A 14,289-nucleotide genomic window follows, 5' to 3' on the forward strand; every position below is an offset into this window, starting at 1 on the left:
GAAAGAGAGAGAGGGGAAAAAAAGTGCCGGTTTGCAGTGAAGATATGAAACTCCACTTCTTGGCCAAGGACACCAGAACAGAAACAGTTGTTTTCTAAGTTTGGAATGTATAACAACCATGGAGTCTATAGCGCGAGCCCGCCTGCCCCTGCACACACACAGTTTCTGGCCGAGGCATATAATTGTTTTATTGGCCTATATGGTTAGGGCTAAATGTAAATGTTTCTTACAGAAGAAATATGAAAAGCAGATGCATAACCATGGTAGCAACTGAAAGGGAAAAGTTTGGAGATTATGTGAGTCCAACAGTTCATCTAACACCAGACTGATTCCAAACATTACACTTGATTATATGTGCATTTGACATTTACTGCATTTTCCACAGCATTTGTTGACACTCTGGATACATTCAGAAACATGACAAGACTATTCCTGGAAAATATGCAACATAAAACTAAAAAATGACAAGGGTTTGAGTAAGGAAACTGGTGTCTCCAAGTGGCCACACACATCCCCAAAGTGTGCACAGTTCCTAAATAATTTCAATGCTAAACGTTGATACTGTAGTAAACATGAGTTTTATGATTTGGAAATGTGAAGTGCCCATTTGGACTCACAGGTGTTTGGCTTGCTTGTATGACATCAAAGCGGTATTTATTATAATACTCAAATTCTCATATTTCAAAATACAAGTAATCTCAATTTATAGCATTTTGCTCACTCAGACAACAAAAACATTTCAAAAGTTGGCCAGTTACTGGGAGGGATGGGGGCAACTTCTTGTTGCGCACGGTGCTGAAGTTCAGAACGTCTGTCAGTCAAAACCCATACAGCGCTGTGAAGCACACAGCCACAACTCTGACGTCATGTATAGCATGTTACTGAAAAGCCACTACGTTCCACTTTAGGAGCTTATTAGTGCCCCAAATCTGTATACGGGTACGAGAGTAAAGGGCTACCAACGTATAAGATACAAAAATAATATTCACATTAAACATAATAATCCACATTCAAGAAAACATTAACATCAACTGAATCTTTTATGCCTTATTTAAATGGTGAACATTGCTTGAGTATAACATTCGCTTGGTTTGCAATTAAAATATACTGTCTTGTATCTTTAAAAAAGTAAATGTAAAAAAAAAAGTAGTAAACATAAACAAATATTGTTTGCTCCTCTTATGCCACAATCAGTAGTCATTGAAACTAAACAGCTTTCAAGTGATTGGACGGGAGTTTATTCTGACAAGATTAGGCCCCTCCCACAGGGATGTAACTACTTCTGCTGAGCCACCAGCGACAGCTCTGGCAAGAGGGTTACCTTTAAGTAATACAAAATAGAGGAAAACCAAGAATGTTCATTTTAAAACTGACATTCGGTAACAAAATTTTACTTTATCAATCTGTGTGTGTGTATACGTCTCCTCAATGTCCAGCAGTCAGTGCTTCACCTGGAACACATGCACACACACTCTGGTCAGTTCCCTAATATCTTAAGCACTTTGAAACAATGTTATGATCTTAGTCAAATATCACTGTACTGGCAGCAGAACAGGAGCAAATGGGTCAGCTTCAAAATGTTAGTGATCAATTTAGTGATACTCGAGCCCTGCCCGTACACTGATGAAAAAACGGGCCGTACCCGGCCTTAACCCAATGTATAATGTTGGGGCCTGCCGGGCTCGGGTAGCAGAGCTCTAACTCACGTTAAGGAAATCCAGGCCGGCGGGGTCCTCACTGAGGGCGTGGCAGATACTCTGTAGAAACAGACACACACATACAAGATCAATTACAGGTACTCAGCAACAACCAAAAACAAACGTCTTTTTCAGGACCCTGTCTTTCAAAGATAATTCATAATCCAAATCCATTGTAAAGGGTTTAAACACTGTTTCCCATGCTTGTTCAATGAACCATAAACAATTAATGAACATGCACCTGTGGAACGGTCATTAAGACACTAACAGCTTACAGATGGTAGGCAATTAAGGTCACATTTATGGAAACTTAGTAGAAAGGCCTCTTTAGTGTCCTGACTCTGAAAAACACCAAAAGAAAAATGCCCAGGGTCCCTGCTCATCTGCATGAACGTGCCTTAGGCATGCTGCAAGGAGGATTGAGGACTGCAGATGTGGCCAGGGAAATAAATTGCAATATCCGTACTGTGAGACGCCTAAGACGGCGCTACAGGGAGGCAGGACGGACAACTGATCGTCCTCACAGTGGCAGACCACGTGTAACAACACCTGCACAGGATCAGTACATCCGAAACATCACACCTGCGGGACAGGTACAGGGTGGCAACAACAACTGCCCGAGTTACACCTGGAACGTACAATCCGTCCATCAGTGCTCAGACTGTCCGCAATAGGCTGAGAGAGGCTGGACTGAGGGCTTGTAGGCCTGTTGTAAGACAGGTCCTCACCAGACATCATCAGCAACAACGTCGCCTATGGGCACAAACCCACCGTCGCTGGACCAGACAGGACTGGCAAAAAGTGCTCTTCACGGACGAGTTGCGGTTTGGTCTCACAAGGAGTTATGGTCGGATTCACGTTTTTCGTCGAAGGAATGAGTGTCACACCGAGGCTTGTACTCTGGAGCGGGATCGATTTGGAGGTGGTGGGTCGGATCAGAGAGTGAGGGCTAGGGCAATCCCCCCCCCCCCCCCAGAAATGTCTGGGAACTTGCAGGTACGTTTCTTGGAAGAGTGGGGTTCTCACAGCAAGAACTGGCAAATCTGGTGCAGTCCATGAGGAGAAGATGCACTGCAGGACTTAATGCAGCTGGTGGCCACACCAGATACTGACTGTTACTTTTGATTTTGACCCCCCTCCCCTTTGTTCAGGGACACATTATTCCATTTATGTTAGTCACGTGTCTGTGGAACTTGTTCAGTTGTGTCTCAGTTGTTGAATCTTGTTATGTTCATACAAATATTTACACATTTCAAGTTTGCTGAAAATAAACGCAGTTGACAGTGAGAGGACGCTTCTTTTTTCGCTGAGTTTAGTTATACAGTACAGCAAATACACCATCACATTTTAGTAATTTAGAATATGCTCTTATCCAGAGTGGCTTACATTGGTGCATTAATCTTAAGATAGCTAGGTGAGACAACATATCGCAATTGTAGCAAGTACATTTTCCCTCAACAAAGTAGTTATCAGCAAAGTCAGTGTTAGTAGAAAAAGACAAGTGCATTACAGTGTTACAGCAAAGATATTGTAAAGCAATAGAGACGGAGCACTCATCACCCAGCACTACAACACTGGGACAGTCTCTGTCTTAATATGGCCACAGAGGGCAGGACCCTTCCTCCATGCTGGGAGGGGGAGGGGCAGGCATCGCCATAGCATCGCTTAGCATAGCAATAGTAGCCGTAACATTGGCATCAGTAGTAGGTGAAGCAGCTTTAGCTACATCTGTAGCAGAGGTGCTAGCTGTTAGCCATCGCGCTAAGAGAAGCAGAAGGGAGAAAAGTGGTAGCTGCAGTGACAGTGCTAGCCGAGGGAGATGAGGTAGCTGTAAGAGGAGAGGTAGCATTAGCAGTAGTATTAGCCGTAGCATTAGCCGTAGCTTTAGCAGGCAGGTTGTTTTTGGTCTTGATGACATTGCTGCAGTAGCGTGCCCACTTCCGTGCTGGCTGAGGTAGAACATAATAGGCAGGGGGTCTGAGGAAGAAGTTGGCCCATGGGTACCAACCACCAATAGTAGTACCTGCTGTGCTGGTTTCAATGGCAACCCCGGTGTCAGTAGCAGTCCAGGCGGAGTAGCTGGCTGGGTCAAGTGATGGCTGGGTCAAGGCCAAATAGCTGGGGTTGGCTGGAGATGGTGTGGTAGAGTAGAGGCTTCCTGGGGGCATAACAGTCCCAGTAGAGCCGAGTCCAGTCCCAGACCTAGGATAAGCCTGTCCACGGCAGTCCATGTCTGAGTAGCCCATCTCTGGGTAGAGCAGAACTCCAGGGTAGCCAGGTCCACTTCCAGAAGAGACAGCTCCAGGGTAGGAAGTACCAGCTAGACCCGTTGTAACATAGCCTGCCCCTGGGTAGCCTGCCTCTGGGTAGCCTGTTCCCCAGTTGCCCCCAGACCACCTTGCCTGTGGCTGTGACTGTGTGTTACTGGCGCTGGGGATAGGGTTAATGGGGGAGTTGGAAGTGAACTGACTAACACTGACAACTCCAGCGTAACCTGAACCAGGGTAGGTGTAACCAGGGTAGGTGTAACCAGGGTAGGTGTAACCAGCGTAGGTGTAACCAGGTAGAATCTCTGGGGGCTGTGGGTCAGTGGGGTTAGGGCTAGAGGAAACTGTAACCCCTCCAGTGTAACCCCCCTGGGCTAGTGTGGCATTGGTAGTGGGGGTATAACTCTGGAAGTTGGGGTTAGAGTTGGAGTTAGGGTTCTGGAAGTTGGGGTTAGGGTTCTGGAAGTTGGGGTTAGAGTTAGCGTTCTGGAAGTTGGGGTTAGAGTTATGGTTCTGGAAGTTGGGGTTAGGTTTGGAGTTAGGGTTTTGGAAGTTGTGGTTAGGTTTGGAGTCAGGGTTCTGGAAGTTTGGGTTAGGTTTGAAGTTGGGGTTAGGTTTGGAGTTGGGAGTGAACTGTCGGCTCTCGTAGTTCCAGGGGTCTCTGTCCTCGGGTTCCTGTAGGGATAGCTTCCTTTTTAGCGGGTTGGGTAATGCCGCCACTATGGCGATGGCATGACCTTTTGAGTCACCCCTCATCTTCTCCCCTCCAGGGTTAGGGCCTGTTGCCCTGGTATGAGCCTCAGCGCTCTCTGCACTCTCTGGGGTGGTTAGGGCAGGAGGAAAGTGGGGGGAGCGCAACAAAGAGACAAAGTATTCCACAAATTGATCACAGTCTACGATGGAAGTCTTCTCCTTAACCCCAGAGGCGTAGACAGGATCTGGCTGGGGTGGAGGTGGAGGAGTGAGGCAGGGAGGGATGGCCGGGGGTTGGGGGGTCATGGGTCCGAGTGGGGGGGTCATGGGTCCGAGTGGGGGGGTCATGGGTCCGGTTCTTGCTGGGTGCAGGTGGGGGTAAGAGGTGTTGTTGGGAGGGTTGGCCTGGGTCTGGAGAGGTCTGACTGCTGAGGTTGGGTTGGGAGGTCTCTTGGTTGGTTGGCTGGACTGTTTGGGTAGTTGTTTGTTGACTAGGCAGGAAGGTTGGCTGGGTTTGACCTGGCTTAGGCTCGCCGCAGAAGTGGCTCTGGTGGGGGAGAATGCAGCGGGGGAGTAGGGGGAGAGCAGGGGGGGCTCAGAGGGACTAGCTCTGGGGGAGGCTTTGGAGGAACGGCTGGAGCTACGATTATGTCTCTTAGAGCGGGTGTGAGAGCGTGAGTGGTCAGAATGTCTGTTAGTGTGTTTGCGGTCACTGTGTCTGCGTTTGGTCCTGTCACTGTGTCCGTCTTTGGCTTTGTCAGTGCGTGTGAGGTCACTGTGTTTGCGAGTGTGTGTGCGGTTTCTGTGTGTGCGTTCACTGTGTGTGCGAGTAGGTTTAGCCTTTTCAGTATGTTTCTGAGACTCATTCTTGTCCGAATGTTTGTCAGTGAGCTTCTGGCTATTGGATAGTGTGTGTGTGGGTTTGCACAGTGTGTGAGTAGGTTTCTTGCTAGAGGACTCTTTGGCAACAGTCAGGCTGTCGGCAGGGATACCGGAGGGCTTGGTGGCAGAATGGGGAATGAGTTTGGGTCTAGTATATTCTGGGGCTGTTGAACTGGGTTTGGGGTGTGTGCGTGAAGGTTTAAGTTTAGTTTGAGAGTCAGAGTGTGTGTTTGTGAGTTTCGGCTTAGTGTTGGATTGTGTGGGTGAGGGTGTGATGGTGTGTGTCTGGTTGACAGTGTGTGTTTCAGAAGACTTGGTGACTTCAGGAGATGATAGACAGATGACAGGGGCAGTGTGACCCTCAGGGGGGCTAGACACCTTTCTCTTCTTCACCTGCTGCTGACCCCTCACCTCTGACCCCTCAACGTTAGAACAACGTTTTCCTGAGAGACAGAGAAGGAGGGAGGGAGAAAGAGAGAGATCTACATTTAATTGAATAGAGTGAGAGATATACTTAATAAGGCCCAAAGTGTGGGATATGGCCAATATACCACGGCTAAGGGCTGTTCTTATGCACGACGCCACACATAGTGCCTGGATTCAGCCCTTAGCTGTGGAATATTGGCCATATACCACAAACCCCCGAAGTGCCTTATTGCTTTAGAAACTGGTTACCAACATAATTACAACAGTACAAATATTTTCTATGATATGATATACCAAGGCAATCAACATTCAGGGCTCGAACCACCCAGTTTATAATTACAGTATAATTATCATCATTTTCTGTAGCTTAACATTAAGATAGTATTCAATTCACCCTTGTTTCTCCTACATCTCTGTGGCGGTAGGAATTGCCCCAAGGCCTGATGGGAGACCACCTGGCACTCCACAATCTCCTGCTTGACCACTATTGGTTCAGGTTTGCTGGTGACCATGGTGAGGAGTTCAGTCTGGTTCTGCTCTCTACAGATCTCCTGCAAACGGGATACAGCTGGAGAGGGAGGGAGGGAGAGAGGTTTACAAACATATATTATGATAAAAAGAGATGAAACTTAATAAGTATAGCCAGTTATAATTGTAATGGCTTAGCAGACAATAAGAAAAGAGTATCAGTATTTACCTGGCTGAAAGAGAAGGAAAATAATATATATTGTTTACAGGAAAGTCATTTAACAATTTTAAATGAGGTGGGCTTGTGAAATATACTTATTCCATGGGCAAAGCGGTGATGATATTAATTAACAATCATTTTTATCCGAATGGACAAATTGTCCAGATTCTGCAAGGAAGATGGATTTCTTTAAATATGTCATTGGACCATAAACATATTTGGCTCATTAATCTAGTCGGTCCAAATAATGATGATCCACGCTTCTTTGAAAATATATATAATAATTTACCAAGCCTACAAGCAATACAAGACTCTATTATTATGGTGGGAGATTATAATTCAGTTTCAAATACTTCAATGGACCGTAAAGAAAACACTACAAACTATCACCCGAATGCACTTAAGGAAATCATGAATATATTGGATATACTGGAACTAGTGAATATACAGTGTATTTGGAAAGTATTCAGACTCCATGATTTTTTCCACATTCTGTTATGTTACATCCTTATTCTAAAATATACTAAATATTTTTTTCCCCCTCATCAATCTACGCACAATACCCCATAACGACAAAGTAAAAACTGTTTTTTTTAGAAATGTTTGCAAATATCACATTTACATAAGTTTTCAGTCTTTTTACTCAGTACTTTGTTGAAGCACCTTTGGCAGTGATTACACTGATGTTCAATCATGTTCAAGTCCAGGCTCTGGCTGGGCCACTCAAGGACATTCAGAGACCTGTCCTGAAGCCACTCCTGCGTTGTCTTGGCTTTGTGCTTGGGGTAGTTGTTCTGTTAGAAGGTGGACCTTCTCCCCAGTCTGAGGACCTGAGCGCTCTGGAGCAGGTTTTCATCAAGGATCTCTTTGTACTTTGCTCTCTCAGTATCTTTGCCTCGATCCTGACTAGTCTCCCAGTCCCTGCCGCTGAAAAACATCCCCACAGCATGATGCTGCCACCACCATGCTTCACCGTAGGGATGGTGCCAGGTTTCCTTTAGACATGACGCTTGGCATTCAAGCCACCCTACCATAAAGGCCTGATTGGTGGAGTGCTGCAGAGATGATTGTCCTTCTGGAAGGGTCTCCTATTTCCACAGAGGAACTCTGGAACTTTGTCAGAGTGACCATCGGGTTCTTGGTCACCTGCCTGACCAAGTCCCTTCTCTCCCCCCGATTGCTGTTTGGCTAGGCGGCCAGCTCTAGGAAGAGTCTTGGTGGTTCCAAACTTCTTCCATTTAAGAATGATGGAGGCCACTGTGTTCTTGGGGACCTTCATTGCTGCAGAAATGTTTTGTATAGCCAGATATGTGCCTTGACACAATGCTGTCTCGGAGCTCTACGGACAATTCCTTCGACCTCATGGCTTGGTTTTTGCTCTGACATGCACTGTCAACATCGGGACCTTATGCTGTATTGTGAATAGATTGATGAGGAACATTTTTTCATTTAATCCATGTTAGAATAAGGTAACGTAACGAAATGTGGAAAAAGTCTAGGAGTATGAATACTTTCCGAATGCACTATATATGGGGGATACAACCCTTCCCTGTTCTGCAGGTTTTACTCCGAAGAGACAGAATCATTAGTTCATTTGTTTTGATACTGTCCAAAAATAGCTTGTTTTTGGTCACAGGTTCAGGAATGGATGAGGAATTGCACCATTTACCTGGAGCGAACTCTGCAGATAGCACTGCTGGGTGATTTGAAAAGTCATAGTCAATCTATCAATAATACTCTTAGATCAAATGTTTATTTTATTTACAATCTGTAGAAACTATGAGAATAGAAAGGTTCAGAACTTTTGTGAAATATCACAGCACAGTTGAAAAAGATATCGTAAATAGAAAATCGGATGGTATTCAGAGATAGATGGGAGGGGTTGAGTGGAGCTGAAGGATGGGACTAAAAAGAACAAGATAACTAATGTAAAATATACTGTATCCGTAAAATGTACATACATACATACATCCATACATACATACTGCGATGCAGTTCAGTGCCTTAGACACAGACCGACAGTGTCACCAGCAAGGTAGCCCCACACCATCACACCTCCTCCTCCATGGTGGGAACCACACATGGAGATCATCCGTTCACCTACTCTGTGTCTCACAAAGACACAGCGGTTGGAACCAAAAATCTCAAATTTGGACTTTCCACCAGTCTAATGTCCATTGTTCATGTTTCTTGGCCCAAGCAAGTCTCTTCTTCTTATTGCGGTCCTTATTGCGGTTTCTTTACAGCAATTCGACCATGAAGGCCTGATTCACGCAGTCTCCTCTGAACAGCTGATGTTGAGATGTGTCTATTACTTGAACTCTGTGAAGCATTTATTTGGGCTGCAATTTCTGAGGCTGGTAACTCTATGATAAGGGAATTTATATGTTTAAAGTAATGACTAAAGGATTCCATCCTGAAATCATATAATTGTATGAAATGTGTTAGTAGTCATAATTCCATAATATGTGTGACTAGACCATTGTGTTGCTGTGTAGTGGTGTAAGAGTTGAGAGAACAAAGGACAACAAAGGATTCCATATGTGTTACTTCATAATGTTGATGTCTTCACTATTATACTACAATGTAGAAAATAGCAAAAATAAAATAAAAACCCTGGAATGAGTAGGTGTGTCCAAACTTTTGGGTGAAGTGTTATACATGCAAAAAATATATATTGGGGATTGGAAATGATGCAGACAATTACATTGATGGAAGCCACAATATTAAAGCTGATCTACCCCCTTAAAAAAAAGAAAGAGAAGTGAGTGAGTGATTTAAATCTACAGGTTCCGAAGCAACATGCAGATAATCACACTAGTCCCAGATCACCAAGAAAGTCTATCAACAATCACTCACCTTTATCAAACAGCATCCGTTTGATCTCGTCAAAGTCAGCAGGGGCCAGAATCACCTCCTGTAGCGTGCCAGGCTCATCATGGTTCTGCTCCTCCACCTCCTTAGCAATCTGCATCAGTCTGGACTGTTCTGCCAACCCTCGGGCTGGTACCACACCAAGGAAATACCACGGGTACCTCATTGTCTGGGCGTGGTGGGGAGAGACTAGCGGAGATTAGCTGATGTGTTGTGAGTGTACCTTAAATATTCATTTTTATATATCTTTTTTAACTTGGATTTTATTTCACTTTTCCAATATAAAAACAGAGCAGCAAAACAGAAATGCAGAAACAAAAGCAAAAAATAAAACAACTCATGCCATAAGGTAGGAACAGTACAATATATGAAAGCAATTACATTGGCTTTCACCAAGGTATACTTAATACCTGGTTTGTGAAAGCTTTCCATTTTTCCCATTTTCTTTCAAAAACTGTTTTTGTCTTAAGGCATATGTCAAACTTTCCATGGCATAGATTATTTTAATTATATTTCTGTTTAGTTGTGTCATTGTTCTACAATCACCATTTACGTGAGTATCTAGTGTGTGTATGGTTGAGTAAGAGGTGTGTACGTGTGTGTGCCTCACCAGGTACAGCTGTCGGTGTCTGTATTTGAGGACGTGGCTGATGAGTAGAGTTTTTTCAATTTTGCTGCCACACGACACACACAGGTAGAAGGACACCTGGCCCTCACTGCAACACTCTATCATTGCACTGAGACCTACACACACACACACACACACACACACACACACACACACACACACACACACACCGAGAGAATGACAAAGCCCTTACAGTACTGTGGCACACACCACACGCTCGCTCACATACACACGCACTGTGCGAATACAGACTCACAGAGGTAGAAAGACAAAGGTACTAAACACTGTTATCTGAACACACTCTGGGACACTGACCGACCAAAGGCAGGCTGTTGTTGACTAAGTCTCTCAGGTTCTTGGTGGGGTGAAGGGAGTTCTCTGTGGCCCCTCCTTTTCGTGTCACCTCTTGGCTGTGTCCTAGGACGGTCCCCTGGTACTCCACCTCACACACACCTGAGAGAACACACACATACAATCATCTACTTCTGTCACCACTGCAGTCAATTCTGTGTGTGTCTCTCAATCTCAGTCTCACCAGCCAGGTTCTGTACATCTGGGGAGAATTGGACTCTGTGTCCATACAGGGAATCTGACAGAGGAGAGGACTACAGCGGTTAATAAATACGTAATAACCCAAAAACAGAACTATGTAAGTACCAAGTTACTATGTCTTTGACCACACTGTGTTGTTACATTGGTCAGTAGAAACTCATGCTTCCTACCCTTTAAGGGGTCCACCTCAGGCTGGGTATGAGGATGGGGCTGAGGTTCCACCTTGGGGTCCACAGGCTCCTGTTTGACAATGACTGAAGGAAGAGGAAGAGAGGTTGAAACCTCACTGACCTCCATTGCTCTAACCAATACAGTAATTACATACTTTAAATCACTGTAAACTCTGACCAATACAGTAGCCACCAATCCAAGTAAGAGTACCATGTTGAACAATTGTAAACAATCTCCTCCCTCCTCCTCTCACCTGTGTTGTCTTGGTCCAGATGTGGTTCTGAGGAGTTCTGTGGCATCCAGGCTCTTTTTGGCTCAGTGTTCTGTGGTGTCTGGAATTTTATTGGGTCAGAAATCTTTGGCGTCTTGGCTCTGATTGGCTCAATGTTCTGTGGTGTCTGGTCTCTGATTGGCTCAGAATTATGTGGTGTCTTGGCTCTTATTGGCTCAGGGACCATCTCTGTTCTCTCTGACCTCTGGCTCCACTGGGGCTGATCCGGGTTCTGATTATCTGGCCGTCTGTCTGCGGTCTGTATGCACTGGCCTGACTCCAGCTGATCTCCAGTCAGTTTACCAGCCACTGTATCTGCTGTCTGCAGGGGTTGATGCGGCTCAATCTGATCCACGGTCAGTTTATCCATCACTCTGTGGTTCTGGTCAAAGCCCTGCTCCGTTGCTGGGTCAGGACCAACTGGGGGAAAAAGCTGATGTCTGCTTGCTGTGTGTAGACACAGGGCATTCTGATTCTGTTCCTGCAGCATGTACATGGCTACACACACACACACACAAAAAAAAAAATCAGTCAGCAGATCATCAAATACAATACAATCAAATACACGGCACAAACCCACCAACGCACAGACATAGGCACACACACACCTTCGTAGAATGGAGCTGACTGCACAAGGTTATACCACATCTGATCCAGCAGCATCACCTAGGCAACACAATGGAGACAGGTACATTATGATCTATGAGTCCCATTCCAGTCTGTGTGTGGTTAGAAAATCCTGTAGTTCGGTCTTTTCTTACACAAATGGATAGAGGCTTGACTACCACAAAAACCAACAGTAGGCTTAAAAATAGCCTTTTCCTTGTCCAGAACTGTGAACCCTAACCTCTAAAGCCTAATGTATACCTTATGTATGCAAGATACGCAAAATGATCTCCATTTTGCGTAGCTAATTGTAGTTCTTATGTTGCGTTCTGTGTAGGGTATAAATAAGCCTTAACCTTGACCACATCTACACCCTAAACCATTCAATGACCCTGTGTTGACCAGCCACTGACCACTGAACCCGAAGGTTTCCATGTTTACCTGTGCATCTAGATCCATCTCCAGTTGTGACAGTGCTGAAGCAACCTTCCTGAGGAGCTGTGGACTCGGAGGCTGCTGCTGCTCTCTCAACCAATCACAGCGCATAGGACTATACTGGGAAAACTGTTAAGAACACATTCACATATTACACACACACACACACACACACACACACACACACACACACACACTTTCGTAGTTGCTAGTGATGTCACTCACCATGTAGCACTGCTGGTGTTGGGCGCTGATGATGTGTTCACAGATGTGTGTACTGGAGAGAGTCTCAGCACAGCTCACACACATGAAAAACGTAGCCTGGGATATACCTCTACATTCCACCACACTGCCCAGACCTGGAACACACACACAATATTTTCCAGGTATTTTACAAACATTCCATCTCTTAATGGCAAAACGAGAAGTGTCATTCTGTGTCTTCAGATATTCAGTTTCTTGGCAATTTCTCGCATGGAATAGCCTTAATTTCTCAGAACAAGAATAGACTGATGAGTTTCAGAAGAAAGTCTTTGTTTCTGGCAATTTTGAGCCTGCAATCGAACCCACAAATGCTGATGCTCCAGATACTCAACTACTCTGAAGGCCAGTTTTATTGCTTCTTAATTCAGCACAACAGCTTCAGCTGTGCTAACATAATTGCAAAAGGGTTTTCTAATGATCAAATAGCCTTTTAAAATGATAAACTTGGATTAGCTAACACAATGTGTCATCGGAACACAGGAGTGATGGTTGCTGATAATGGGTCTCTGAAGAATATGTAGATATTCCATTAAAAATCAGCCGTTTCCAGCTACAATAGTCATTTACAACATTAACAATGTCTACACAGTATTTATGATCAATTTGATGTTATTTACTGGACATTATTCTTTGCTTTTCTTTCAAAAACAAGGACATTTCTAAGTGACCACAAACTTTTGAACGGTAGTGTACATTGTAATATTGTTCTATGGTGGTATTAAACATTTTGTATTGTGGATATGTAGTGGTGTAATAATGTTATATGATGTACTGTTTTATCTTTTATGTAATGTAAGTGCCTTAATATGTTTGGACCCCAGGAAGAGTAGCTGCTGCGTGGCAACAGCTAATTGGGATCCTTAATAAATACAAATAGTTTGTGACAAAACTATTGGTAAAGTTGAAAATGCAATGGAAACACATTGAACTTTTGATTTTTAGTCGGTACATGAAAACTTAAGCAAAAAAAAATCTGTCGCCAATTGGATGCACAACCCAATTTCGAAGTTGCACCTTGTGTATTTTACTATTCTAACTCTCAACATTATGTTATTTGAGAGGGAGGGTTCTTCAACATCTTAAAGAACAATCTGGCCTTAATGGCAATGTACTCTTATAATCTCCAGAAGAGGACTGGCCACCCTTCAGAGCCTGGTTCCTCTCTAGGTTTCTGCCTTTCTAGGGCGTTTTTCCTAGCCACCGTGCTTCTCCACCTGCATTGCTTGCTGTTTGAGGTTTTAGGCTGGGTTTCTGTATAGCACTTTGACATTGGCTGATGTAAAATGGGTTTATAAATACATTTGATTGATTGATGGGGCCCCTAGCGGCCTGGGGCCCCAAGCGACTGCTTATGTCGCTTATGCCTGGAGCTGGCACTGTTGCAATGGTATGTAGGAGAATGTGTCGCTCGCAACCATTTCTGCTAGAATTTCATCCAGTGCTTGCATTGGCTTGAGGTAAGACTGCATCTTACGTTGGCTTGAGCTAAGCCTGTACTTACTGAAGCCCCCACTACTCTCTCTGCACTTGTCTCGCATGTGTAGGCCTCCATGTCAGATCAATCTACTTGTCGTACCGCCTGTAGGCTACACTTTATTCTCCCCTTGCAGATTTAGCATTCTGCCTTGGTGGCATTCGTTTAAGTGAAGCTCTGCTACACATCTGACATTTTCTGAATGAATAAAAGTAGTTACCCTACTGGAAGCTCAAAAGTTGTAGACTATTTTGTTACCGTAGGCCTACTAACTGCATTTCAAGGTTGAAACTGCGTGTACAGTTTCAGCATAAACAATACAATAGGCCTTTACAACAGCACATACTCTCACACACACTGA

General features: G+C 44.5%; 1 protein-coding gene across 1 annotated transcript in view; it reads right to left on the reverse strand.

Moving 5' to 3' along the window:
- Positions 1-162: 162 nt before the first annotated feature.
- The window catches only part of LOC139372363 (uncharacterized), a 102,333-nt gene continuing 88,206 nt past the window's right edge, over positions 163-14,289 (reverse strand). The window contains exons 46-58 of the mRNA XM_071112078.1: positions 12,416-12,549; positions 12,197-12,319; positions 11,758-11,815; positions 11,132-11,647; positions 10,878-10,961; positions 10,691-10,744; positions 10,471-10,608; positions 10,138-10,271; positions 9,513-9,696; positions 6,360-6,533; positions 3,721-5,982; positions 1,707-1,757; positions 163-1,451 (exon numbers count right to left, since the gene is read on the reverse strand). Coding sequence (XP_070968179.1) covers positions 1,735-1,757; positions 3,721-5,982; positions 6,360-6,533; positions 9,513-9,696; positions 10,138-10,271; positions 10,471-10,608; positions 10,691-10,744; positions 10,878-10,961; positions 11,132-11,647; positions 11,758-11,815; positions 12,197-12,319; positions 12,416-12,549 — 3,884 coding nt within the window. The 3' untranslated portion in view covers positions 163-1,451; positions 1,707-1,734. The remainder of the gene's footprint in view (positions 1,452-1,706; positions 1,758-3,720; positions 5,983-6,359; positions 6,534-9,512; positions 9,697-10,137; positions 10,272-10,470; positions 10,609-10,690; positions 10,745-10,877; positions 10,962-11,131; positions 11,648-11,757; positions 11,816-12,196; positions 12,320-12,415; positions 12,550-14,289) is intronic.

This window comes from Oncorhynchus clarkii, chromosome 18 (genome assembly GCF_045791955.1).
Source record: "Oncorhynchus clarkii lewisi isolate Uvic-CL-2024 chromosome 18, UVic_Ocla_1.0, whole genome shotgun sequence".
Taxonomy (NCBI): Eukaryota; Metazoa; Chordata; class Actinopteri; order Salmoniformes; family Salmonidae; genus Oncorhynchus; species Oncorhynchus clarkii.